General features: G+C 51.4%; 1 protein-coding gene across 9 annotated transcripts in view; it reads left to right on the top strand.

Annotated features, from left to right (window-relative positions):
- UNC13B (unc-13 homolog B) overlaps positions 1-27,334 on the top strand; it is a 203,398-nt gene that overhangs the window by 94,058 nt on the left and 82,006 nt on the right. For 6 of the 9 annotated variants that reach the window (XM_029060735.2, XM_029060733.2, XM_029060732.2 and 3 more), the window contains 3 exons: positions 776-1,010; positions 15,749-16,087; positions 17,321-17,411. In XM_029060735.2, the coding sequence (XP_028916568.1) occupies positions 776-1,010; positions 15,749-16,087; positions 17,321-17,411 (665 nt within the window). Of the gene's footprint in view, positions 1-775; positions 1,011-15,748; positions 16,088-17,320; positions 17,412-24,711; positions 25,191-27,334 lie in introns of those variants that run through there. The other 3 variants (XM_029060726.2, XM_029060727.2, XM_029060725.2) reach the window with 1 other exon arrangement.

Here is a 27,334-nt window from a genome sequence, read left to right as displayed (position 1 = left end):
GCGGAGCCGGGATTAGAACCCCCGTCCTCTGACTCCCAAGCCCGGGCTCTTTCCGCTAAGCCACGTCGCTTCTGATCACCCTGCAATGAAAATTAAAAATTCCTTTCAAAGTCCTCCCGGTTGGAGACCTAAAAGATTCACTGTTATTCAGAATTGTCCCCGAATACTCGGAGGAATGCGTCTCCCGCAGCCACCCTTTAGCTCACGAAACCGAAACCCGTACGCTGGTCTCGGAGACTTTAGGAGCCCTCACTGTTTCCCTCTGCCCCCTGAGACGAGTTTACTGGGTTTGCTCGGCGGGTACCATTTAAAACCCTAGAAACCCAAAGTAAAGCAACCCTTCCCTTTCATCTCCCTGACGAGAGTGACCTTGGGGTAACACCAGCCCTCCGTCCTACCGCCCCCAGTCTCTGGCCGCTAGGCCAGCACGAAGTAGGGGACAGTGTTTCCAGCGGTGAGAACTGTGTCTCTCATTGAAATGGGAATCATGGCAGGAGAGGGATCCTGGAAAGGTTCACATCACTGGGTCGCGGAAGAGGTGTTTCTCAAGCTCCAACTCCGCTGGGGACTGGGACCAAGGGGAGGATCCTGGACGATGTTCCCCAGCCGGTGGCGAGACGGGGCCCGCGTAGGCCAGGAAAGGGAGCAGACCCCGGGGTTCCCTTGTCGTCTAGTCTCAGGAAGCAGCGGGAGGAGCGGGTTAGCCCCCTCTCTTCCCGGAGGTCCCGGAGAAGTGAGTCCCGCGCGCCTGGCTGCACCCGTCTCTCTCCCGCAGCCTTTGAAGACCCCGACAGTGCAGGGGAAGACCGAGACAGTGACTACCGCAGCGAGACCAGCATCCCTCCTCCGCACCGCACCGCCTCCCGGCCCAAAGCCCCGGCGCGCCAGTTCCCTGGGCCCGCCTGCCTGCTGCAGCAGCAACAGCAGCAGCTGCAGGGTGGCTCCCGGGACTCCTGCAACGACTCCATGCAAAGCTATGACCTTGACTATCGGGAACGGAGGGCCCTCAGGTGAGTCCCCGCTGCGGGGCAGTTTCTCTTTCTCGGGCCAGAGGATTAGTTATATCACTGTCTGTCTCCCCCCCAGGCTGTAAGCCCGCTGTGGGCAAGGAGCGTGTCCGCGTATTGTGATGATCTATCCTCCCGAGCGCTCAGTACAGTGCTCTGCACCCAGGAAGCGCTCATTGAATACCGTCGACTGATGGGCAAGGCGTATGAACGTTGAACGCTCTCGCCGAGCGGATGAGGACTCACGGGGAAGGACGTAGTGGGAATGAAGGGACTTAACACTTAAGGGAAGCAGCGTGGCCGAGTGGAAAGAGCCCGGGCTTGGAAGTCGGGGGACGTGGGTTCTAATCCCGGCTCCGCCACTTGTCAGCTGGGTGGTTTGGGGCAAGTCGCTTCACTTCTCTGGGCCTCAGTTACCTCATCTGGAGAATGGGGACAAAGACCGTGAGCCCTACATGGGACAAGCTGATAACCTTGTACCTATCCCAGCGCTTAGGACGACGCTTGGCACGTAGTGAGCGCTAAACAGATATCGTTATTATTATTAAAATGTTCACAGGCAGAACTCTTTAGGGCGTCATGGAACCTTGAGTGTGGATCTCTTAGTACAGTGCTCAATCGCCTAGTACAGTGCTCTGCACACCATAAGTACTCAATAAATACGATCGAATAAATGAGAGTGAGGTCCCCGAGCATCTAGAACAGGCAGTATGACCCACGGCCGTTTCCGCGGCAAGACAAGATAAGCTTTACTCACGTTTTGCAAGTGACTGGCCTGCTCCACTGCTGGGGAGCTTAGAAGGTGATACTGCGAGAAGGACGTAGGGGGAGAAAAGGAGAGGGAGATTAAGAGTGGGGAGGACTGAGAGGGCCTGGGGAAAGGGAACAGGAGAGATGGAGAGCCAGAGAGGAATGGGTTGGATGGAGATTGGGGAAAGGAGAGGAAGAGATGGAGAGGGACCCTTCTCCAAATCTTGACTGACTGCTGGATCTCTGTGACAAGATCAGGAGTTAGAGAGACCACACCGTGACTGGTGTCATTTGCAAAGATAAATGTTAAATGTTGGTATTTGTTAAGCGCTTACTATGTGCACAACACTGTTCTAAGCGCTGGGGTAAACACAGGGGAATCAGGTTGTCCCACGGGGGGCTCACAGTCTTAATCCCCATTTTACAGATGAGGGAACTGAGGCACAGAGAAGTGAAGTGACTTGCCCACAGTCACACAGCTGACAAGTGGCAGAGCTGGGATTCGAACTCATGAGTCCTGACTCCAAAGCCCGTGCTCTTTCCACTGCGCCACGCTGCTTCTCGATGTGGAGCAGGTCTCATTTCTGTTATGTATCCAGGGAATGGTGTGAAAAGATGCTCGCCTACCTACTGGCTCAGGCCTTTCCAGAGCGGAGGACGGCACATTCCTGGTAGCTACCAGATGAAGCTCATGCCCAGGCAGAAGTATAAAAAGACCAATAGTGTCAATTACTACCATAAGTACAGCATTTGAGGGGAGATACAGGGGACTATCCTAGGGCGGGATCGGCAGATGGGTTCTTTGTGTTGAGGCCCCCGAGATATTCGACTTATCCGAAGATATGTAGCAAAGGGTCTCGCAGCGCTTTATCCGACAAAATTAGCTTGCAGATTTATAAAGCCCAGCAGTGCCTCGGGGACTTCCAGAATCTTTGGAGTGGAAAGAAGCAGGCCTGCACAGAGGAAACTACTCACTAATTTAACCTTCCTTAGACATCTTCATTCACTCATGTGCCCTCGAATTTCCCAGAGCCAATTTGAGCCTCCTGATGAGCCGACATTCCACTGCAGATCAAGTTCAAACACTTGATGATCACAGGAAACATCAGCCTTTCCTATTGCCGCTTTTGTCTACTTTCAGAAGGGGATGGTAACGTAAATGCCCCCTGATTGACCCTCGTGATTCAGAATCTCTATCTGAGCGCAGCCCGGTAGCAAACCGTCCGTGCCCTCGTAGAAAATAAGTGGTCTTTGAGTTGGACTTGTAGGGGTAGGTCGAGTGTACCCTGCTCACCTTACGTATGGCTCATCCACAAAAAATGAACTCGGAGCATCATCTCCATCATAATAATAATTGTGGTATTTGTTAAGTGCTTGCTTTATGCCATGTACTGTTCTAAGCCCTGGGCCGGATACAAGCAAATCGGGTTGGACTCAGTCCCTGTCATTCATTCATTCAATAGTATTTATTGAGCGCTTACCATGTGCAGAGCACTGTACTAAGCGCTTGGAATGTACAAATCGGTAACAGATAGAGACAGTCCCTGCCCTTTGACGGGCTTACAGTCTAATCGGGGGAGACGGACAGACAAGAACAATGGCAATAAATAGAATCGAGGGGAAGAACATCTCATTAAAACAATAGCAAATAAATAGAATCAAGGTGATGTACATCTCATTAACAAAATAAATAGGGTAATGAAGATAGGGCTCGAAGTCTCAATCCCTATTTTGCAGGTGAGATAACTGAGGCACAGAAAAGTGAAGTGACTTGCCCGAGGTCAAACAGCAGGCAAGTGGCAGAGCCGGGACTAGAACCCAGGTCCTTGCGATTCCCAAGCCCGGCCCCAGAACCCCGGGATGCCTGCTGAGGGAGTTAGCCCTCTTTCTACAGACTGAAGCTAGAGGGCTGTTCGTTTTTGTTAGAGCAAGGTCCTGTGACTTTGCCTGAAGTTGATTTTCTCAGTGTTATAAATGCACGCGGTACTCTATTCACACTTCCCCAAGCATCGGAGTAATTACCTTGCTTTAATCATTTGATTGCACTGGAAGCCTAATGATTATTTGATGATTAAAGTCAAATTGCAAGTTGAGCCAGGCACACGGCATAATAATGGTAATGGTATTTATTAAGCACTTACTATAATAATAATGATGGTCTTTGTTAAGCGCCTACTATGTGCCTACTGCTGTTCTAAGCGCTGGGGTAAGTCCAAGGTCCATCAGGTTAGCCCACGTGGGGCTCACAGTCTTAATCCCCATTTTACAGATGAGGGAAATGAGGCACAGAGAAGTGACTTGCCAAAGTCACACGGTGGACAAGTGGTGGGGCCGGGATTAGAACCCACGTCCTCCGACTCCCAAGCCCGGGCTCCTTCCTCTAAGCCACGCTGCTTCAGTGGCGAGCACTGTTTTAAGGTCTGGGGTAAAATACGAGGTAGTCGGGTCAGACAACAGTCCCTGATTATCGTGTTCTGAGTAGGAGGGAGGTCAGGTATTGAACCTTCATTTTTTACAGTTGAGGGAACTGAGGCACAGAAAAGTGAAGCGACTTGCCCAAGGTCACACAGCAGCAAGTGGCAGAGCCGGAATTAGAACCCAGGTGCTGTGACTCTCAGGTCCGTGCTCTTTCCACTAGGCATCATTGCTTCTCGTGCCATACTTTTTTTCTCGAGTCCCAAAATTCTCTTGTTAACCACATACTTCGCTCTTTGTGGGCAGTACTACTTGGCAGTTTCACAATCTGCTGTTTTTTATCTAAACTCCAGCTCTTTTTCTTCAAACTGCTTAACTCCCAGTTTAATTCAAACCCATGAATATAGATATTTTCATGCAGGAACATCTGTAGATTGGAGCTTTAGTTTAAACAAGCTGCCGTAGTAATGTATATAATGAGGATTAATAGGAAAAAATGCTTCTTTGAAAATAGAATGAGCTTTTAAAAATGCAGTTTCCATGCAATGAATAATTCCTTTTCTGGGTGGTATATGATCTCTTAATTAATCGATCAGTGGTATTTACCGAGTGCTTACTGTGTGCAGAGCACTGTACTATTTGCTTGGGAGAATACAACAGAATTACAGACACATTCCCTATCCTGCCCACAGCGAGCTTACAGTCTAGAGGGGGAGGCAGACGTTTATATGAATAAATAAATAATTTATAATGTATAATTTAAAGATATGTACGTACGTGCTGTGGGGTTGGAGTGGGGTGAATATCAAATCAGTGATCTCAGGGAAATGCGGCTTCTGCAGTATTGGTACGATTCATTTCTCAGAGGTATGGTTGATTAATAACCGTCCTAAATGTAAATTACGTTTTTACTTTGTTACTCTGGGCTTGTCTCCTGTGTCAGGTATGCTGCTGTAACCTTCTCTTTCCAAGGTCAATACAGCCACAATCTGAATTCTCTCTCCCTTTCTCATCCCCTTTGTCCCTTTTTTTTGTTTGTTTTCTGTTTCTTCTTTCTTCCTCTGTCCCTTTTGCTTTGGCCTCTCATACCCCAGACAAGAATCGTTAGGTAGAAATGGCAGCGTGAGAGCCCTTCCGGTGGCCTCTGCCGCAGGAGATGAACAAGAGGGTGGACGAGAGGATTCAGGGAGGCAAGCGTTTGAGGAATTTCTCGAGACCAATCCCAGAGATTGGCGGGAGCTAGAGGGGGAGATGGTTCAGATGGCCTCCGTGCCCGACGAATGTTCCGGACAAGTTGATGAAGTGATGCGGGGATGTTGGGAGGAGACTCCTCGGGGCATCCCACAGAGTCAGCGTAGTGAGCTTGCCGACGTTCAGCACTGGCACCTGGTTCCGCCCGGCTCTCCTCAGGAACACGGCACCGGGGGTAAGGGGCAGTCTAGCCGATTGGGAGAAAGAGAGAGGAAGAGGGAGGGAAGCGGCTCACCTGAAGCTAGAAGTGCACAGTTGTCTGAGGTCAGAACTCTCCGTGGGACGGGGTGGGCTGCTTATTTGGAGCCTGAAGGAACTTTCCAAAGCCACAATAGAGCCGAACACCTCACCCGCAGCCAGCCTGAAAGGGAGACTCGCCATTATCCAGTTCTGCGTCCTTACAAAAATGGTCTTATGTTTAAGAGTGGCTCGTGGGTCGGCAAGGTTCCAAGTTGGACACGCGACCGCGTCGTCGCCTTGGGGGATTGGGACATGGTGGAGGGCACAGACCAGCTGAAGGAGACTCGGCCTCCAACAGACACACCCGAAGACTCTGACAGCAGTGCTTCCGATGAGCCTCGGGGGTCCCCCACTTCAGATGTTGGGCTTTCGCGGACGTGGTGTCCGCCACCCGCCCGGCCACCTGAAGCCTTGTGGGGTCGAGGCTCAGACCAAGCAGATCCAGCTCTTCAGCGACTCGGGGTGAAGCGTGATCCCCAAGCCCGTAGAGCCGGAGAGGGGAGGTTTGCTTATTTTGAGCAGAAACTGGTCCTTTCTCCCATCAATCCTAAGGAGGATTTTGTCGACCCCTTGGATGAACTGCAGTGTCTAGTGGAAACGGTATCTGAATATTTAGCAGAGAAGGAAGAAGAGATGAACAAATTTGGGACTCTTTCAAAATCAGGAAAACCTCCAGGTAGTGTCTCCCATGAGCAGATCAGGGCTGAGGATCCCGCAGAGAAGAAACCCCTCCTGGGTCAGACAGAGCCTTTCCTTTCCACGGAGAGTATGGAGGAGTGCAGAGGTGAAGCAGAGCCCCTCCCAGACGAGACAGGGAGGAGGAAATCCGTGAGTGCTCTGCTTCATTCCTTTACAGCAAAGATGGGCCGGGGCCCCAAGACGTTCACAGCCTCCCTCGAAAAGCTTGTTTCTTCAGCCGCAGGGGAACTTGAGATCCCCGCTCAAACGGAGAGCGGTCTTTTAGAACCTAAGCCAAGGGGCAACTCTGGGCCGCCACCCGTGAAAGCGGACGGTCAGATGGAGAGGGAACGTTCCCCAGACTCTCAGATACCCTTTCAAATGAGGGACGATCCGGGGAACAGCGAGGAAAGGGGCGAGATCGCCAACCGTGAAGAAAGCGATGGGGAGCCGAAGGCTCCGAACCTGCACGCTTCTTCCGAAAAGCCTGCAACTCAGAAACTGAGCTCAGTCCTGGACTCGGTGTTTAGCCGACTAAATCCATTAAAGATCTTTTCAGAAAAGGAAAAAACTGAAGAAATCACCAAGGGTGAGCAAGCGAGGAGGCAAAGTCATTTGGCAAGTGGCTCTGAGTCGGGCTTTCAGGAAGACCCCTCTCCCAAGAGCAGTGGCAGCAACGGTGACTTCAGGGGACCCATCGAGGAGGCTCTGGGTCAACCCCGTGTTCATACGAACCAAGGTTTAACACCTTCCAAGGGATCTGCTGACCCTTCAGCCGCAGGTGGCCCTTTTCAAGGGAAAGCCGGTTCGGAAGGTCTGCCCCACCGGAGGTCAGCGGGCTCGCCGCAGCCATCCACTCCACGGGAAACAAAAGCGAAAGACCCCACCGGAGACCTGGGGAAATCCAGAAACGGAAGCACAGACAGTCCTGGGACAGATAAAGCTGTTTCTGCTGAGTCCGTGGAGTGGGGCCGAATGTTGGATGGAAGCGATTTTATTGGGCCCCTTAAAAAATCTTTCAGCCAGTTTTTTTTTGCTTCCCCAGAGGCTCCTCCGAAAGGGTCTGTGGCGAGTTCCAGTTCTGAAGACGATGTTCGGAAAAGCCGTTCCGATGAAGACGGACTCTCCTTCTCCTTCGATGGGGAACGCCGAATTCCATTTGTTAGCGCTTCTGGCGTTTTTGAAAACCAGGCGGATTCGCAGGAGGGAGGATGCCTCCTTCCTTTTTTATTGAAATGTTCTTCTGCAGACCACCCCGCAGTCCCTAGAGCCCAAAGCTTCCCAGACCCACTGTTAATTTCTAAGGAAGATCACAAAAGCCAAGTTTCACAAAGTGGCAAATTTAGTACAGAGAAGTCAAATTCCATTCAGAGAATTCTACATCAGCGTGGGGCATCTAAGGCAGAAGGAATCAACAGTCAAGGCCATCAAAACTCAGAAAACAGAGAGAGTCAAGGGGAAGATGCCCCAGGCATCCGCAGTGTTACCCCTCAACAGCTTAGAACTCATCTTCTGGGAGAGGATAGGAATTTAAAACAGCAGTTTAAACCCTTAACTGTGGCACACTCATCATTAGACCTTACCGCTGATGTCGTAAAATGCCCTTCCGTCCCGGAAGTTGCAGGCAACGCTCCTAAGAGAAGCATCCAGCAGAGTCTATTTTCTGGACTACTTCCATTTTCCTCCTCACAAACCCTCTCTAATAGTCAAGAATTAAATCGGAAGAGTCGTGCCCCAGGCTTGTTTTCTGGAATATTCAAATTTATGTCCAGCGAAAATGTGCCAGATTGTCAACCAGCTCAGTCACACTCCAAATCTTGGGGCTTCATAAAATTTTGGGATGGACGTGAGGATTCTTCTTCAGAAGATCCTCCCGCCAGCTCATTTGTAGCTGCCGAGACTCAGGGAGGTCAGATGGTGCCAGAAGAGTCATCCAGTGATTTAACCTGCGTTTCTCTACCGAACAGGACGGGCGAAAGCACTCAGAGAGCTGAATCTCATATGGCTAGTAACGATTTGCCCCATTTAAGAATAAATTGGCCAGATGAAAAGCAAAATCCCATTGCTGGACCGGAAGCATCTCAAGGTGGACTCATGAGAAGACCACGGACTGAAGGACAGCCCTCCGGCCAAAGGGTAGAGCCTCGGTGCTATCGGAATTCTATCCACGAAGAGCCGAATCAGAGTTCTTCAGCTTTGCCGGAAATGGGAATGCACAATGTATCAAAACAGGACCCTACCTTAGATGACATGGGGAGCCATCCCAGCTTTGAATGGGAATGTGTCGGGAAAGATGATTCTGGCTCCGTATGTGAGCTACCAAGACCGCCCTATTACACGTCACAACATAATCCTTTTCCAGTTGTTGGGATTTCAGCTTGGCCTGAATTAGATGGAACAATGATGACCCTTTGCCGGAAAGACAGAAATGCCAGTGTGTTGGAATGGAGAACAAGTCTAAACTCCTCTGAGCAAAGTGGAGATTTCACTCTATTCTCATGTGAATCCCATGACCTGTTAACATTCCCGGAAGAACATTCGGTGACAGAAGGTATGTGGGCAGCTGAAAACGAGTGTGGGGTTTCATCAGAAGACTTCCCTATGGATTTAAGTTATTCTTCAGGTTCTAATCCTACAGTGTGGACCTTAATTGATCAATACGCCTTATGCCAAAATAAAAGTTCTGCATTTTCAAGTTGTAGTTATGAGAACGAGGGGTGGCCATCATGGCTTGAAAATGGAATCTGGTGGCAGTCGGAAGAAGGGGATTGTGGGTACTTCATGTATAGCGATGGTCAGTACGCATATTCCTTGCTGACCGACTCTACGGGCCAATACGTGTACATCTGTACACCCGACTCTTACTACTGTCCGGAATATTGGGATTCTCACTTTCAAGTGACTGCTCTATCCAGCGCTCTGTTGGATAACAGCACGGTTGCTTTCTGTGGTTTCAAAGTCCCGCTTGGCAGGGAAAGTGAATTATTCTGCCTTGTTGAAGAGGGGCCCTCCTGTGAGGATTGTGTGAACAAGCCTCTTGATTTGTCTGCGGCATGGGAAAGAAGGGATCGATTAAAGACCGTGAACTTAGAAACCATTTTTCAAATGTTTGAGGAGCCTATTTGTTGCCAGAAGGAGCAGCCACTAGATTTTTCTGGCCACCGATTTCAGAAGCTCAGACTGGATTTCCGGCCCGATAGGGAAACAGGATGTTGTCCTGAAGAACTTCAGCTCATTCTTGATCTTCGAACACAAGCTGGGAGGGCACGTAGTAGTCACGTTCAAGATGAAGAAGTGCAGGTCAGAAAGACAGAGCCGACCCGGCCTGTTTCAGCCGAAAACTTCTCTGGGTCTGTAGGTGTCCCCGTTTCCCAGTCTTCCCCTGAAATAGATGGATCTCTGATTCCTGGGGAAAAGGTGTCTGAGGACCCTCAGTGTCTAAAAGACAAGCTCCCCACCGGTAAAGTTATATCTTTATTTTCCGTATTGGATGATTTGATAGAAAAAGCTTCAAGTTCTGAGACGAATGGGTTGTTAGAAGTCTCTCCCAAGAAGAGGGCAGATCTACAGGCATATTCAGTGCCATCGCAGAACGATGGCATGCCCTCAATCTCAAGCAGATGTGATCTGGAAACCGAGGCCAAAATGCCTTACAACCTAGCTCCGAGGAAAGTAGGTGCACCAAAAATTCACCGTTTAGAACCTATTAAAAACAGTAATGTGAACATGAGAAGGAAAGGTTTGTCAAAATCTGCTTCCCAGGGAAACCAAATAACTTCTGACGTTAAACCGTGTGAAGAAGAGGATAAAGACAGTTCAACAGCTCCTCTCGGGACCCAGGTCAACAAGCCTGAGCAGGAAAGCCCTCCATTGGCCCCAGATCGATTTTCCGCGGAGCCGGAGACAAATTTGTTCAAGAGCGCTCCGAAACTGTTCAGTCTGGGGGAGGATTCTCCCGCGGAGACCACTGTGGATGTGCACCAGGCACCCAGATTTTGGAATTTCTTCAGACCCCAAGCTAACAAATTCAAGCCGAAAGTAGAGAAGAATGACTCTGGGGATAAAGAAGAAAGAAACGTGTGCCAAGAAACGAGGGACTCTTCTGGCATTTCATCACTCTTTGGGTCTCTCGGGGATCTCTTTAAAACGGATCTCTCCCCTCCCCAGTCAACAGGGAAAGTGTTTTCTCCTCCAAGGAGGGAACTCCAAGAATTGGTTAGATCAAGCAGTGAACCTACGCAGCCCAAGAGCCCGAATGCAGGTGACCACCACTCTTCGGTGCCTGCTGATACTAGAGGGGTGGTGAGAACTAGGGTTCTACCCAAGCAAACAACTATTTGTGATGGTGAGCTGAAGGAGCATCCCCTCAGAGAATCCCAGAAGCCGAGGCCGGAGGACAAAAGGACCCCTCTAAGAGGTAGAGTTCAGCAGCGCCTGAGCTCAGGCCCCTGTGTCAGCCACGTTCAGTCATCCGGAGAGTTTTCAGTGGAGACTCCCGGTTTGCCTTCCGTGACCCCCGGGGACCTAGGAGAGAGTCCATGGCCACCTGATCTCGTAGATGAAATGAATCCAAGCCAAGAAAGTCAGGATCCTAGGGTGTCCATGTTTAATTTGCCCTTTGTTGGCAAGGACTTGAACATTTCACCCCCTAAATCTTTTTGGACACAGCCAGAGATTCCTACCAGCAAGAGTCTATTTTCCTTTCTGACTGGATCAGAGAAACCGTTCAATGTAGCTCCTGTGCCTGATCTTTATGGAGCCAATCTCCAAGGAGAGGAAAGACTGTTTAAACCCCCCTCATTCTTCTCTGGAAGCACATCTAGCAGCAGCAAAAACCTAAGTAGTTCCTGGAGGAGCTTCTTTGGCTTGTCCTTCCTGGATAAAGAGCCACAGAGGCCTGCAGATCAGCCAGATCTTGTGAAGGAGACTCCAGAGACTCCTCAGTCACCTAGGAAGCCAACCGCTTCCGCCGACTCTCCCGCCAGAGAGAGCGAAGCACTCGCCACACTCAAATTCAGGGATGAGCTGGAAGAGACACTCTCTGGAAGCCAAAAGGAATCGAACTCTCACGCGGCTGAATATCCTGAAGAGAACGAGGTCCTGAAAGGAGAAACGGGTTCTACGGACAGGACGGGATTTGAACCTTCTGGGCCCTGTCTCCGATCCCTTCGAGTAGAGGAAGAAAGTGCTGTCCTCGCTGGTGGGTTTTGTAGCCCAGAGAGACAGCCATTCCCTAGCAGGGGAAAAGAAGATATCATCGCCGTGTCACCTGACTCTGGAGAAGAGGATTCCTATCAGGGGAAAAACCCTGCTGAGCAGGAATGCGACTCTCTTTCAGGTGATACCCGCCTTCCCGAAAGTTCAAACTTAAATGTTGCCACCATCAGTCTTCCCAGTGGTTGTCGCACAGGAGAAAGAGGGGATTTTCCTGGAACGGAGCTATCTAACGATGCTTTACCTGACCCGGGCTCATCACCAGTCTTGGAGAAACTCGGTGGAGCAGATGGTCAGAACATGCCCAAGGAAGCAGAGAAAGGCAAGTCAGAGTTCAGACCTACAGGAGAAGTATTCTCAGGCCTCAGGACTAAAATGAAGTCAATCTCTTTGAGTTTGAGTGAATCCCCCAAAACCTTCTCCGGATTTTTCTCCCTTCCTCACACCTCAGCCTCCCCCCACCCTCCAAAGAAAAATTCCTTTTTTGGGTTTTCCCGCAGTGTGTCATCTCAGAATTTCCGAGACGACCTTTTGGACGTTTTCAAAAGTGCTCAAGGGGTCCCTCGAACAGAATCACATTTCCAGGCAACCTCCGTGCCTCAGAGAAGCTGTTCCCAAGAGATGGAGCAATCAGTCCCTGGAAGGGAGTCTCTGACACCGGAGGAATTGGCAGGCACCGTTTTGGAAGCAAACCTTGACTCCTCCCTAGTGACTCCAGGCCTCTTAACCCCAGGATCTGCTACTGTGCCAGATGACCCTAGAAGGAAAACAGAAATGGAGGAAAATAAATTTTTTCCGCCTGACCCACAGGCACCTCAGTTAAATGCCTCAGAACCTCTGGCTCACACAGAAGACCCTGCACCATCAGTGCGGCATGTGGACGGACAATTCGTGAATATGAGTTTGAATTCACACCTATCCAAAGCCGAACTGGTCGGACTTTGCGGGCCGGCAAACGAGTATTCTAGTAGCGAGACAGAACCCGCTCCTCCAGGTGATCACCAAGACCCCGGGGTCTCTGGGCCTGGTCCAGTTGCAACTCCGGAGTCGGGGCCCACCGAGCCAACCGCTGAGCTAGACTGTTGGAATTCCCATGAAACCAAGGCTCCTCTGGCTGAGCAGCCCCGTGCCCTCTGGTACCCGTATGAGCTGAGCAGCGTGCCTGGAGCTGTACCCGAAATTCTTTCTGAGGAGGAGGGTTCAACAGCAGTTAGCCCAGAGCCTGCAATGGGCTGGGAGAGCACCCATCCTGTAGAGCAGAGGAGAGGGCTCGAAGCCCCCATCGAAGCAGGCAACCGGAGACCCCTGTTTGACATCCCAGCTCTGCCTCCATTGGCGAAACTCATTACCCCGACGTCTGCCGGCCACGGGAAACCGTTTGGCTCTCTCTTCTCCCCACACACCCCTCCTGATCTTAACACGTCAGCCAAATCTGGGTTAATGTCCAGTCTGAGGAAACTTTCTTGTAGTTTGTTTGAAAGGGGCATCGAACGCCCCACGAAGATGCGTGAGTGTGGTGGCTCTGGTTCGGCCGTGGGGGAAGCCTTCGATCGTACCTCTGGTTGGCAGCAAGAGAGCGAGGGGAGCGCTGAGGAGAAGCCGGCACTCCTCGCTTCTCAGTTGAAAGGCCTCAGGCTGGGTACTGTAAACGAGGAGGTGGCAGAGTCTCCCGTTTCTGCTCCCGTGGCTGGGCCTACTGCTGAATCCCAGGTACCTGCCGGGAGGTCAGATGATCTGCAGAGTGAGTGTGCGGAAGAGGGCTCCAAAATGGCGGGTAACGAGCTAGAAGTGACACATTCCGAGGAGCCCGAGATCAGCACCCTAGTTTGGCCCTCCCGTCTGGCCTCAGTGCAGGAGGGGGAACCCGTCCGCGTGCCCGACCGTCCCTGCCTGCCAGAGAAGGATGAGGCGGCAGGAGAGGGAGAGGCGGCCCCAGGGAGGGCTCCTCCCCAGCAGCCGGGAAAGGATCTGATTCTGAAGTCCGTGACTTCTGCTCCCCAGCCAGCAGCACAGGCACCCGGGACTCGTGAAAGGCCAGTTACACACCGGAGCATAATAAATGGCTTCCAGGAATGGATCATTTATAATGCACACGATAGAGCTAGCCCCCTACCTTACCCGACACAGTGTAAATGTTTTCCCGTCTGTTTCCCTCCAAGCATTTATAGCTGGTTGGCAGTACACAGTGAGTTAATGGTGCGTCATTATCATCGTCATCAGTGGTATTTATTGAGCGCTTACTCTGTGCAGAGCATTGTACTCAGCTCTTGGGAGAAAATATCAGAGTCGATAGACACGTTTCTCGCCTGCGACAAGCTTACGCCCTCGGGAACCTGCACTTGGGTCAATTTGCTCACCATTTCGTTAACTTCTCTTCTGATTCCCGTGATCTGAGGAAGAATTCTTCTGCTCATCTTACCTTGAGGCCGCACCCCTCAAATCAATTACTCGGAGGCTTCATTGGCCTGGCTTTGGCCTCTCGGGAGAGAACGGGGAGCCAGAGAAAGTTGAGCTCAGCGAACCTTGGGCCCGTCCCAGCCGACCAAACATGAAAGGCGGGGAATGTTTCTGTTGTGGTGTTGGATCCTGTCAAGTGCTTAGTACCGAGCTCCGTAAGTGCTCAATAAATCCGTTTGATTGATCGATGGAACAAAACTAGCTCTCCTGGATCACCATCCCAAGTGGGTACCTTAAGTGCTTCCTCTTCGTCGCCACCACGTGTGGCTGAAAAGTTTAAACTGCTGTAGGGACTATGTCTCCCTGGTTGGACAGGGAGTCTGTCACTTCTTCCTTCTGTCCTCCCTTCCCAAGCCTTTAGTGCAGTGCGTTGCACCAAGTGGATGCTCAATAACTACGACGACTGCAGCTATTACTATGTCGCAGCCCCTGGTGGTGGGGTGATTGGAGGCGCAGTAGCTCCCTGGGAAGACCACTCAATCCATGTCTGTGGCACTATACGGCAGGGGCATCTTCCGCTCAGGGAGTTCTTCTGCCCTGCGACGGGCTTGGTGTGGGAAAGCGATTGTTTGCCACCCGGGGAGAGAATGGGGCAGAGAGAATGCACCTTTGGGCCGAGGGTCCAGGCAGCTCTGGTTCGGGGAGGCACCCGATCAATCTGTTGGGGTCTATCTGTGTTAGAAACACATCACAGTTAAAACCCAAGCCAGTTTCTCTCTCTCTCCTCCCCTAGATGGGCAGGCCCAGACCCTAGCCTGCCTGTGGGAGGACAGCGTCCTTCCACGAGGCTGCAACCTGTTCCTTGAATAGAACCCAGCTGATCTCAGCTGTAAGAAAGCCCTGAGTTGGATTTTTCCTTCGTAGAGGAGACGGGAGGAGGGAGGAAACAGAACAACCTGGTTTATTCTGGCTCATCCTCCTTCTCTAAACCAGCTGGACTCTGTTCCAGGGATAAGACCACATAACCTGGTGGAGCCAAGCTAAAAGCAGAACCCGATGTTTCATTCTCATGTTCCTGCTATGGCACCTCCCTTTGCTGAGGGATCCACTGCCCCATTTCTTGCTCTTTAGAGTTTAGCAGAATAAGATTGTGCCCTCGGCCCATGGCCTGGCACTCTCCTTATCTTAGACCCAGTTGGCCTGGGCACAGGGATGCAGAGAGTCAGGTGTGGGCTTTGAAATTGTCACTGGAGTATTTTGAAGGAAGACGGATGGAACCAGGTTTCTCTCCGTGTCGGGTGGAGTTAGCAGGAATCAGGAAAGAAGAATGGTTCTGGGGTATGGGTGAAGGTTCATTCTTGAGAAATTCAGTGATTCATCCCCAACAAAATTATTTTCGCTTTCTTCCGGCGTTCTCATTTACTTTCCGTGAGAATTATAAGCGGACCGTAAAATGCCTTCTCAATAGCCCCTGGAAGAGCAGACTGAAGGTCTTGCACTGGGGCAGTATTTCATGGCGTTGGGTCCCGTTAACTTTGCCAACGAGTTAAAATGAAGCCTTAGAACAAAGTTAAGTGTTGTTGCCAATGCTGTTGCGGAGTGCTTTTAGAAATGTAGGTTTTTGCTGCCTTGTGCTTGTAGATTACCAACCCCATCTCGAATCCATAACGTAATCTTCCCCGCCCTGCCAACTGGTACCTCTTTTGTTGTTAATCATTGTTTTAGCCTTGCTCAGTGAGTGGTGTCTGTCTTTTTCCTCTCCTCTGACTACTGATCGGGTCTGTCTTCTCCTCTAGTCCCACGGGCAGCAGTAGGTACGGCTCTTCCTGTAACGTGAGCCAGGCCAGCTCTCAGCTGAGCGAGCCGGAGCAGTTCCAGGACAACGGCCCCAGCTCGGAGCAGGAAGACGACCTCCGGGACAAGAAGCCGACCGACTCCCACCGCAGCTCGGGAAGCTACTCCCGGGATGGTCTGGTGGGATACAGAGAGGAGCAGGAAAAACCCTCAGGAGTGGCCGGTGGAACCGAACAGAAGAGAGCCTATGAAAAGCGAGAGAAGGTCAGCGAAGGCACCACCGTCAAAGTTCCTCCAGAGCTAGAACAGCCCAGGGCGCTCCCTACGAGGTCTCAAGAAAGGTCAGTGGTGGGCAAAGCTCCCCAAATTTGGGAAACAGGGCGAATCCCAAGTCGGGCCGTAGGCAGCAGGACGGGGGAATAGCACACCAGCTCTAGAAAGGTAGTGGTTCTGCCGCCTTGCGGGGGAAGCTGAATTCAGTTCGTCGGCCCAGGTCCGTGCGATGCAGCCAATCGGTAGACTTTGTTCATCCGTCAGTGGTATTTATTTAGTGCTTTCCGTATGCAGGGTACTGTGTGAAGCGCGAGGGAGAGTACAGTACAGCAGAGTGCCCACAGGGAGCTCACAGTGTAGAGGGGGAGACGGGCATTACGTGTCTGTTTAAAAATGCTGGGGAGTTGAGGGGAGGGTGAATATCGAGCGCTTCCAGGGTACAGATCCAGGTGTCTAGGCAACGCAGAAGGGAGAAGGGAGGAGGGGAAATGAGGACTCAGTCGGGGATGGCCTCTTGGTAGAGATGTGATTTGAGGAGCATCGTGAAGGCGAGGAGAGCGATGGTCTCTCAGATATGAAAGGGAAGGGAGTTCCGGGCCAGAGGGAGGATGTGGGTGATGGGTCAGTGGTGAGGTAGGCGAAATGCTTATCCATCACCTTGCTATCGATTTTGCGTTGGGTGATGTTGAATGTGAAGGGGTGGGTCCTGGTTGCCGTAACCTGGCTCGTCTCCATAACATCTCCATAAACATCCATAAACCGCTGGAGCGTCTGTGCAGTGATCAGCTGAGAAGAGAGGTGTATTTTTGTCAAGGACCCGCTCCTCTGGGGCGGCATCCTCCCTAGGTTCTGGCCGGGGTCACCTACATCAACCTCAGGGCACGTGCCATGTCCCCCCTCTTTCCACCTCCCAATTCGGTGGCTAAGCTTGGGTCCCATGAGCACAAACCTTTCTCTGCGGTCGTGATAATAATAATAATGTTGGTATTTGTTAAGCGCTTACTATGTGCAGAGCACTGTTCTAAGCACTGGGTAATCAGGTTGTTCCACGTGAGGCTCACAGTCTTAATCCCCATGTTACAGATGAGGTAACTGAGGCACAGAGAAGTTAAGTGACTTGTCCACGGTCACACAGCTGACAAGTGGCTGATCGGGGATTCGAACCCATGACCTCTGACTCCCAAACCCGTGCTCTTTCCACTGAGCCACGCTGCTTCCCGGCGACGGCTCCACTCCCTCGCAGACTGTCACCATGTGGGTCGGATCCGTTTCTAAAAGATTTTTCCTGTCTTGCTTCTAAGTTATCCTGCTGAGAATGAGCCTTCCCCATTCACTCCAGCCAGAGCTCACTGGATCCGAGCCGTTACCAAAGTCCGGCTCCAGCTGCATGAGGTAGGACTTGTACGTTCCGTTACTTCTTCCCGTGGTGTGCTTGGACAAAAAGAGGATCGATATTTCCTGTGTGGAGGTGGAAAAAACTGATTTTTTCACTCTGTGGACTCGATCTGTGAAGCAGTGTAAGATCTTAAGAGTGATTTGTGGCCCCAAGAAGCATGTGGGTCTGGAGTTCTTGTTTAGGTAGTGGTGATTTGGCAATGGAGTAGTGTGGACTTTGATTTTTTTTTTTTTAACAGCTTCCAAATATTCTTAAAGGAAACCGTGAAAGGAGGAACTTACTCTGTGCCAATATGATCAAACCAAAACATTTGACTTTCAAATATTTTGCAAAGAATTCTAGTGTTCCCTTTCCAAGAAACTGCCCAACATAAACACATTTTATTACATATCGAAACTCTGCTGGTGGGCCAGAAGATGGGGATAGATTTGCTATATAACTCAGTCCTCCGTCTCGTGGGAACCGGCCTACGGTAGCAGGAGCCAGCACCATTAAATCCTTAATAAGGATAGATAGTGTCTAGAGCAAACAGAGCATCTCGGGATGGATAAAGATGCTCAACATTCCTTTATGTAGAGAGCGTTATTCCCAAATTCCAAGGCAGCGGCACTCAAACTTTTTCTGAAATACAGTACATGGGCTTGTTCTTTGGATGGCATTTATTGAGCGCCTGTTGAGCACCAGGAACAGTACTCAGCATTTGGGAAGTAACAGGATCCACGGTCCCTCCCCTAAAGGAAGTTACAGTTGAGTGAATTTTAACAAGTAATTGGTTATTCTTTTAAAAAGAGAAGCTCATTTGGGAAATTGTAAAGTTGTGACCCACTGTATTAATTGGCTTTACAAGGAGACGCAAAAAGCGGGTCATCTGCCAGTCCTAAAATCCAGTCTGTCTCTCTGGCAGTCGTTCATCCGGCCCTCGGCGGTCTGTTGGTTCTGGGGAGTCCCACCCGAAGGGCCTAGAAGTAGCCACTGCAGTGGCAACTCTCCGCTTCTGGAGAGATTTCTCCAGCTAACCCAGCTGACTGATTACAACCCATTTTCTTCATTTCTGAAGGCATCGTGGTGTCTTCTCTTTTAATCTTGCGTGAATAATGGTTTCTACATAAAGGCACGTAGAGCCTCTTTATAGATCCCAAGATGCTTGGTTTCTTCTCCTTCAGGGGTGGGCCTGTGCCTTAGAGCTAGTGATCGGTGGCTTGGATTGTGCGGTGCCTGCCGATGCATCCAACAGGTGGACACCCCCGTGGTTGTGGGATCCGTTGTCGGAGCTGGTGGGTGAGCGGGGGCCACGCGTCAGGCCGGCTTCCTCTCGGGTGAGAAGAGGCTGAGGGGAGATGGCCTCGGAGCTGGTGAGATTGCCTCAGGGTGGGGTTTTCTCTAGGTAAACTGGATTGGCGTCAACCTCCACCTCCGGGCGGAACCCTGTCAGTCCTCACTGGAGGACTTGGATGATGAGCTCTCAGGCCTCCACCGTGTCCCAGGCCCTTAACGGGGAATCTTAGTGGCGGAATTTCCACGTCCGTGTCTTCGTGGTAATCGGGCGGCGGTGGGGATGGGCCAGGCCCAACCCGGGTCCAGCAGCCGGGCAAGAGTGAGAAGGGGCTGTCTCCCATTCACCCTCCCTCTCGCTCATTTGCCCCCCACACCGAGTCGCTTTTCAGATTCAGCCAGTAGCTTGTTTCTCTTCTCTTTTGCGTGGGTTCAAGGACTCTGGGTTGTGGGTAGCTATTGGGTGGTTTGTGCTGGAACAGTAAAACTGTCAACGTTTTCAGTTGTCAATTCCTGCTCTGAGGCAGATGGAACAGACTTCGGTAGCAGGAAAGTCACACCCGCCCTTTCTGGGAATCATTGCTCTTTTTGTGTGGGGGAAGGGGAGTGGAATAAATCTGTTCTCATATCGAGGATTACTTCGAGCTCAAAAGCATCGGTGTGATCAGTTTAACCGTCAACCTAGCTTACTTCTATTAAAGCAGGTATTCCGAGTTTTCCGTCTTCTCCCAAACAGGTTCGGCCTTTCCGGTGGCGATGGATGTAAGTGTTGGAAAGGGCCAAGCCGGGGGGAGGCGGGGCAACTGGAGACAAGATGGCCTCCCAGCCAGAGAGGTTGTGAAACTGACTCGGTCTGGCCCCGTGGAAATCCCCAGAACCCAAGGCTCTTGCCAAGCTCCTGGAGTGGTTTCATAGTTATGTGTCTAGGTGTCATTAATTTAACCGAATTACTAAGTGCCAGGCACTGTACCGAGCACTGCGGTAGATTCAGAATGATCGGGTTGGAGACGGTCCCTACCTAGGGCTCACAATCTTAATCCCCATTTTCCAGATGAGGTAACTGAGCCACAGAGGAGTTAAGTGATTTGCCGAAGGTCACACAGCAGACGAGTGGTGGAGCCAAGATTAGAACCCCGGTCCTCTGACTCCCAGGCCCGTGCCCTGTCCACTAGGCACGCTGGCTTTTTGAGCTGCTGGAGTCATTGGAGTATTTCTTGGAGTATTTCTGGAGCTCAAGACTGAAAATCAAGGAGGCGGGCCAGAAATGGACAGGCCTCGAGGCTGGGAAAATTCTAGGCATGTGCCTCCGCTTGCTTCCTTTTACTTTGATCCTCCCCGCCCTAGAGCCCTGATATGAGGTCAGGGACTTCAGGCTGGGATATCTTTTTTCCTCTCTTTCGAGCAGTCATGTGCTTGCATTTCCATCATCCTCACTCTTCCAGGCTGTGCCTGGTGGCCTGAGCTTTTGTGATTCCTTGTACTCATTCTTCGACTCATCTCCCTCTCATTCAACCCACACAGGCAATCTGTTACCAAATCCTGTTCTACCTTCACAACATCTCTAAAATCTGCCCTTTCCTCTCCATCCAAACTGTTAGCACGCTGATCCGGGCACTCATCATTTCCTGCCTGGACTACTGCATCAGCCTCCTTTGCCGACCTCCCTTCATCCTGTCTTTCCCCTCTCCGGTCCCTACTTCACTGTGCCGCCTGGGTCGTTTTTCCGAAAAACCATTCGGTTCATATCTCCCCACTCCTCAGATATGGGAAGCAGCCTGACTAAGGGAAGCAGTGTGCCTTTGGGAAGCAGCGTGGCTCAGTGGCAAGAGCCCGGGCTGGGGAGTCAGAGTTCGTGGGTTCTAATCCCCGGTCCGCCACTTGTCCGCTGTGTGACTTTGGGCAGGTCGCTTAACTTCTCTGTGCCTGTTACCTCATCTGTAAAATGGGGATTAAGACTGTGAGCCCCACGTGGGAACAGCAGAACAGTGCTTGGCACATGGTAAGCGCTTAACAAATACCATCATCATCATCATTATTATTATACCTCCAGTGGTCACCTGTCCACCTCCACGTCAAACGGAAATTCCTTACCATCGGCTCTACGGCACTCAGTCGGCTCTCTTCCTGCAGCCGAACCTCACTGGTCTCCGGCTAAAAGAACAGCCTGCTCTTCCAACCCCAACCTCCCCTCTTTACTTCGATCTCATCTATCCTGCCCCGACCTCTTGTCTGTGGCCTCTTTCTGGCCTGGAACTCCCTCCCTTTCCATATCCAACAGTCCATCACGCTCTCCACTTTCCAAGCCCTTCTAAAATCATACCTCCTCCCAAAGGCCTTCCCTGAACAATCCCTTTATTTCCCCATCCATCCTCCCCTCTGTGTTCTCGTCTGTCCGTCTCCCCCGATTAGACCGTAAGCCCGTCAGACGGCAGGGACTGTCTCTATCTGTTGCCGACTTGTTCATTCCAAGCGCTTAGTACGGTGCTCTGCACATAGTAAGCGCTCAATAGATACTATTGAATTTGTGCACTTGGCTGTGTATCCCTTAAGCACCAGCCCCTCAGTGCTTATGGAAATATTTGCATACTCTTTCCGCTGTCCCTAGTCTATTTTAAAGTCTGTCTCTCCCTGTAGACTGTAGGTTTCTCGTGGGCAGGGATCGTGTCTACCGTTTCTGTTGTATTGTACTCTCCCAGGTGATTAATACTGTGCTTTGCATACAGTTAGCTCTCAAATAATACCAGTAATTGATTGATCTGATTGGTTGTACCTCATGGCTCCTAGATCTGGGCTCAGCCTTTCTTGAATGCCTTTGATAGGCACCTCATGGTATCATGTGATATCCTCTTTCACGTGAAGGGCCAGGTCCAGTTGCCATATTTTCCTCTCGATTTGTTCCTGGGTGTTATCCTCCAGTCCTCTTTATTGTTAAGCCTCTTTGGTGCTAAATGCCAGAATTCACTAGCAGTTCTACTCTTGGGAGAATGTGGGAGGAAAGATGAGGAATTTGTGGATGAGTTTCTTCTCCCCGGTCCATGCCCAGGGACCCGGGCCCGAACCGACGGAATCAGACCTGCACAGCACCGTTCTTCCACGGAGTCAGGGTGGACATCCAGATGGAAGCTCTCTGCTGCTGCCGACGATGGTATTTGCTAAGCGCTTACTATGTGCCAAGCACTCTTCTAAGCACTGGGGTAGATACAAGGTAATCAGGTTGTCCGACGAGGGGCTCGCAGTCTTAATCCCCATTTTACAGTTGGGGAAACTGAGGCCCAGAGACGCTAAGTGACTCGTCACAAGTGGCGAAGCCGGGATTAGAACCCACAACCTCTGACTCCCAGGCCCGTGCTCTTTCCACTTAGCCACGCTCCTTCTGGAGGCTAAAAAGTGCGTGGTTAACCGGGGTGTAGATTCCTCCGAGGAAAAGAAGAGAAGGAACTCTTCCTGGAGACGGCTGTGTCTGGGCGTGAGAGAAAGAAAAAGAGAGAAAGAAGGAAAAAGAAAGAGAGAAAGAAAGAAGGAAAAGAAAAGAAAAAAACTCTCACGTGGTTCTTCGTGCTCAGCGGCTTCCAAAATCCCGTAGGTGGTCAGATCTCTAGATGTCTTCTGTCAGCCTCCGAAAGGATAGCTAGTTCTGAGGCTTCCTCCACCCACTCCTCACCCTCCAGAAGGCCACTGCATTTGGTAACCATGTTCCAGGTAATCTTGCAAGGGTGGGAATGTGGGATACATGCGGCACTCCAAAAATATCACTCCTTGGCAACCGATCCTACCAAGCACAGGCCAGTTAATCAGACGAAGCGATCTGATTAGGAGTTTTAGACTACAGAAAGAAGTTTTACCAGCCCAGTGTGGCGAAGCACTGTGGCCGGGTGGAAAGAGCCCTGGCCTGAGAGTGTGGAGACCTGGGTTCTCATCCGGGCTCTGCCACTTTCCCGGTCGCTTAACTTCTCTGTGCCTCGGTTTCCTCGTCGGTAAAAATGGGGACGGGATAGCGATTCCCCCTCCTCCTTAGACCGTGAGCCCCACGTGGGACAGGGACTGGGTCCGGTCTGCTCCTGTCGTAGCTACCGTCTAGACGGTAAGCGCCTTGTGGACGGGGACTGGGTCTGTCAACTCTGTTATATTGTATTCTCCCAAGCGCTTAGTACAGTGCTCTGCATATGGGGAGTGCTCAATAAATACCATTGATTGATTGATCGGGAGGACTTTTTGTCTCCCCATTCCGACTTCCTTGCTGTAATCTCCCTCCTCCCCCCGTCCCACCCGTCTCTTTCTCTGTACCCTGTTCCCTTTTCCTCTTTCCATCCCCCCTCCTCTTTCCTACTTCCCCCTCTCCCCTACCTTTCACTCCCATGTGTCTTTTTCCCCTTTCACTCCCTTCTCCCCCTCCCCTCCCCGTTTCCAATCAGCCCTAGAGAGTGGGCGCAGGAGCTGGGAGAGGGGGAGCCGGCCGTGGAGCTGAGTCACTGTGGAGTTGCCCCGGGGCCCCGTCTTTCACGGGATTCACCCCGCACGGCCACATCACAACACATCCACAAGCATCACCGTCACGCATTCCATACATCATGACACACGTCTCTTTGGATTATGCAGGTTTTTGACTCAGCGAGGAAAAACAACTTAAAATGGCTCTTTTAAAGGGAAACCTGAAATGGACAGAGTCGGGAGAATTAGGAAAATGCCTCGGTCTTTTGCCCCCGGTATAGACTTGGGTTATCGTTTCACGTCGGGAGGGTTGGTACCGAGGCTCAGAGCAGCTGCGGTCGGCAATTCCCGTGCATGCCGGGATCCGTTCTAAGATGCTAAAATAGAAGGTGGCCGAAAGAAGCAGATGACAAGCCACGCCGTCCTCACTTTCTGAAGGCCTACGCAGGGGAGGGTTCAGATCCCTCAGTAGGAGACGTGGTTAACGTTGCCTGCTCTGTAAGTCCGTTGTGGGCAGGGAACACGTCTACCAGCTCTGGATCGTGCTCTCCCAAGTGCTCAGTACAGGACTCTCCTCACAGGAAGTGCTCAATACCATCGATGGAGCTAGTCAAAGCCCCGTCGGGATCTGCGGTTGTGGAATCTCTGTACCGACTTCTAGCCGAGTGGAAGGAATGCTTGGCTTCCTTGAGAGTCATCTCCTCTTTTGGAACCGTGGCCGTCGCGTTGGGGGACGCAACCCGCAGCCAAGGGCCACCCCGAGGCCTCCAGACCTCTGAAAGGGCACTGACTGCTTGTGGGCCAGGGCTCCCCAGGTTGACTTAGGGACTCGAGAAGGGAGGCGGTAAGTTTCCGTGGAGGAGGGTCGTAATGGTTTAGCCTGGAATTTATGGACAATTGGGTACATCCCGGGCATTCAGAAACTCTCTCTGATTTATCTGAAGATGTTACTATCCTGACCCTTCGAGCTATAGCTCACTGGGCTTTTCCTTACCCAGGGAAGAGGGTGTAAGTCTCGGGCGAATAAATCATTTCGATTTCTGTTTATTCTGCCCACCGTGGGTGTCAGAATCTCTTGACAATAGAGATAGAGGAGGCTATTTGGGGAGCGCGAAGATTATAAATAAATGAGGTGAAGGATAGAGGGTGTGCGTTTGTGCATGCCGAGAACGTACGAGAAGAGCAGAGTATGTGAAAGAAGAGAGGGGCGTAGGCTTTGTGCCTGTTTTTTGGGTGCCCTGGGCATGTGTGAAGAAAGCGGGGAAGGATGTGTGAGAAGGGAGTCTGTGTATGTGAAAGAAGGAGTGGGGTATGTACGCGCTAGGCATGTGTGAGGCAGGAATTTGGGGTTGCGTGGCACGCGGCTCCTTGACTGGGGGCGTGTGAGAGGAAGATGGAGTGCGCTGTATGTGAGAGATGTGTGTTTTTATGCATGCATGGGAATGTGTAAGGAGTGTACGTGTGTGTGTGTGTGTGAGAGAGGGAGAGGGAGAGATAGAGGGAGAGGAGGAGAAGGTCTGTTTGTGCTGAGAGTCTGTGAGGGGAGTGGTGAGTGAGGCTTCCAGACAAGAGGCAGCTGGGAAGAAGGGGGAGGAACATCAGCAGATAAACTGCTTTCTCTCCGTCTCGAAGTGTAATCTGCCGAGTGGCAATTGGAGATTCGGGAGAAGTTTAGCGGCTCCGGTTCTTCGGTGGGAAAGGGGGAAATCCTATTTATAAGCCAGACCATCGCTGTCAGAGTCCTCGCTGACGCTCATGAATCTCTGGATTTCCAGCTTGGCTCCCGCGGTGCCCGCCAGCTCTCACCGAGTGGAATTTCTCTCGGGTCTTGCACCGTTCCTCAGCTGCCTGCCGAGAGCGCCTCCGACCTGGCTCTCAGCTGACGGGGAAAGGAATCCGCCTCACCTTTTGTGTAGAAAGTTCCTTACGTTCCTCCGTCCCGACGCTTTTACAGGATTGAGTTTTCGGGGATGGGCTTCTGCCAGAGAGAGCTTTCGGGTTCTGTGGTTTGGTATTGATGCGGTTGTGTGTTTTACTGATCTAAACCTTGATTTAGGCTATTATCTAATAGCAAGGTAAGTGTTGAAGAGCAAAAGCGAAACAGAGGGATGGCCAGCCTATCTTGGGGTCGGATAATGCTGTGCTAATCAGGGGCTAGCCTTCCGGAAGAGGCTTTTCTAAGCGAGCCTTACTTTCGAGCTCCAAGGAGAGGATTGTTGTCGGGAGTGCCTGCCTGTGGATGCTGAGGCTTGGGTCTGGGCGTGTTTGTATATGTGTACTCATGTGGAGGTAGAGGCGGCACACGTCTCAGCTGCCCGACGATGCTTTCGCCTCCAACTCCGTTACGATGGATTTAGAGCGCTTGGAGGGGAGGGGAGCGGGTTTGGATCCGTCGCGGCCCCGCTGGACTTGAGAGCGGAATGTGTACGTCGAGGTTAGGACAGGTCGTCATGCGCGCCAAAATTCTGCCGCCTAGTAGCCCCCGGGGTCACGGCACAGGGAGGTGGATGGGGCCGAAGAGAAGCACTGGTTTAAGGTGGTCGTGTCTCCTGACGCCAGGTTGAAGTCCTTGAGCTGCAAGTGGAAAGGGAAAATGGCAATTCCTGAGTGGGAAGAAGCCACAGGGAGGCTGCAGACAGAGGATGGCAATTAGGGCATGGAGGAAAACTGTTCTTCTCTTGTGTGGTGGGGTTCTGGCACTCTGTCTCTCTCCCTCTCTCTTTCTTTCTGTGCCTCTGCTTTTTCAGTGGGCCACCAGATATGTGGCTAATGGGCAGATTCCCTCGGGAACGCTCCCTACCCCGCTTGCCCAGGAGCTCTGGGGGGGAAGGGCGGATGCCGTTCACAGCACTCAGATTAAAACGCAGCTTGGGAAGGAGAGAGACGGCATTGGTTTGTACAATTAGTTTGGATTCACCTTGATTCTGTCCCAGCAGGTGGCCTGGCGCCAGTTTCAACTGCCCCGTCTCTACACCTAATTCGGCCCAGGTTGGTTTCCAGTCGGGGCACTGACCCTCCGTTAGGTACAGCGGCAGCCTGGTAGCCGCCTGGACGTGTCCGGTTGTTCCATTCTGAGTCTCCCCGCTCTGGATCGGAGCGTGGTCACCTGTTTTTTTGGTCTCTCCAGTTCCCGGGATTCCTCAAAATATATTGGCTTAGTCTCAATCAGAGAAAGCAATTTGCCGGTGGTGTTTGCCGAGCGCTTTCTGTGTGCAGAGCACTGTACCGAGCAGTTGGGAGACAACAGCGTCACAGAGTTGGTAGACGGGATTTTTACCTTCAAAGAGCTTTCTTTCGGTCTACAGGGGAGTTGACGGGCACCCCCAGGGCTTTAGGGTAGCTGAGAGTAACTTGTGAGTGGATGTGTCTGGGCCAGGTAGCTATCCCTCGCCTACTTCTCACGATCAGGAAGTTAAAGCCCTTGGGATAATCAAGGGTCGGGCTGCCCGGCCCCAAGGAAGGAGTGGGGACAGCTCAGAGGGTGCCGGGAAATTTTGGCGAAATCTGTAATTTTGGGCCCATGAATCCACCCATCCTCCTAGGTCTGCCTGTCCTGGGCGCGCGGTCTTCAGGGAGACCGGTTTGAAATTGGCCTGAAATTAGAAATTGACCAAGAGCTTGTCAAGTAGAAAACTCAACCCTCCCCGTCTGGATTTCAGGTGTAACCCTGCCAGCCTCAACAGCAGCGTGGCCTAATGGTTAGAGCACGGGCCCGGGAGTCAGAAGGACCTGGTTTCTATTCCCGGCTCTGCCATTTGTCTGCTGGGTGACCTTGGGTAAGCAATTTGACTTCTGTGTGCCTCAGTTTCCTCTTCTGTAAAATGGAGATTGAGACCAGGAGCCCCATGTGGGACATGGACGGTGTCCAATCAAACTACCCTTTATGCACCCTAGCGCTTAGTGCCTGGCACCTAGTGAGCGCTTACGAAATACCGTAAAAAACAGCAGACACGTTCTGTGGGTCTTTCATGCCGACACATCAAAACACATCCCCCAGGTAGTTCATCCTCTCAATTTTGCTGAGCAGATCCAGACTTCCTGGCAGTGTTTTGAAGAAGACTCCTGATTTTGAGTATTTGTTCTAGGTTTCTTTATCCTTTGACTGTGAGTAACTTTTTCACGAACAGGATTTCAGGATATAGGTTACAGTAACTTACAGTTACAGTACAAGATAGAGGTTACTTTTTTTTTTAGGACCTCACTGATAATAATAATCATA

Source organism: Ornithorhynchus anatinus, chromosome 3 (genome assembly GCF_004115215.2).
Source record: "Ornithorhynchus anatinus isolate Pmale09 chromosome 3, mOrnAna1.pri.v4, whole genome shotgun sequence".
Classification (NCBI taxonomy): Eukaryota; Metazoa; Chordata; class Mammalia; order Monotremata; family Ornithorhynchidae; genus Ornithorhynchus; species Ornithorhynchus anatinus.
The sequence above is the reverse complement of the archived record's forward strand: the minus strand, read 5'-3'. Positions and strand labels throughout refer to the sequence as shown.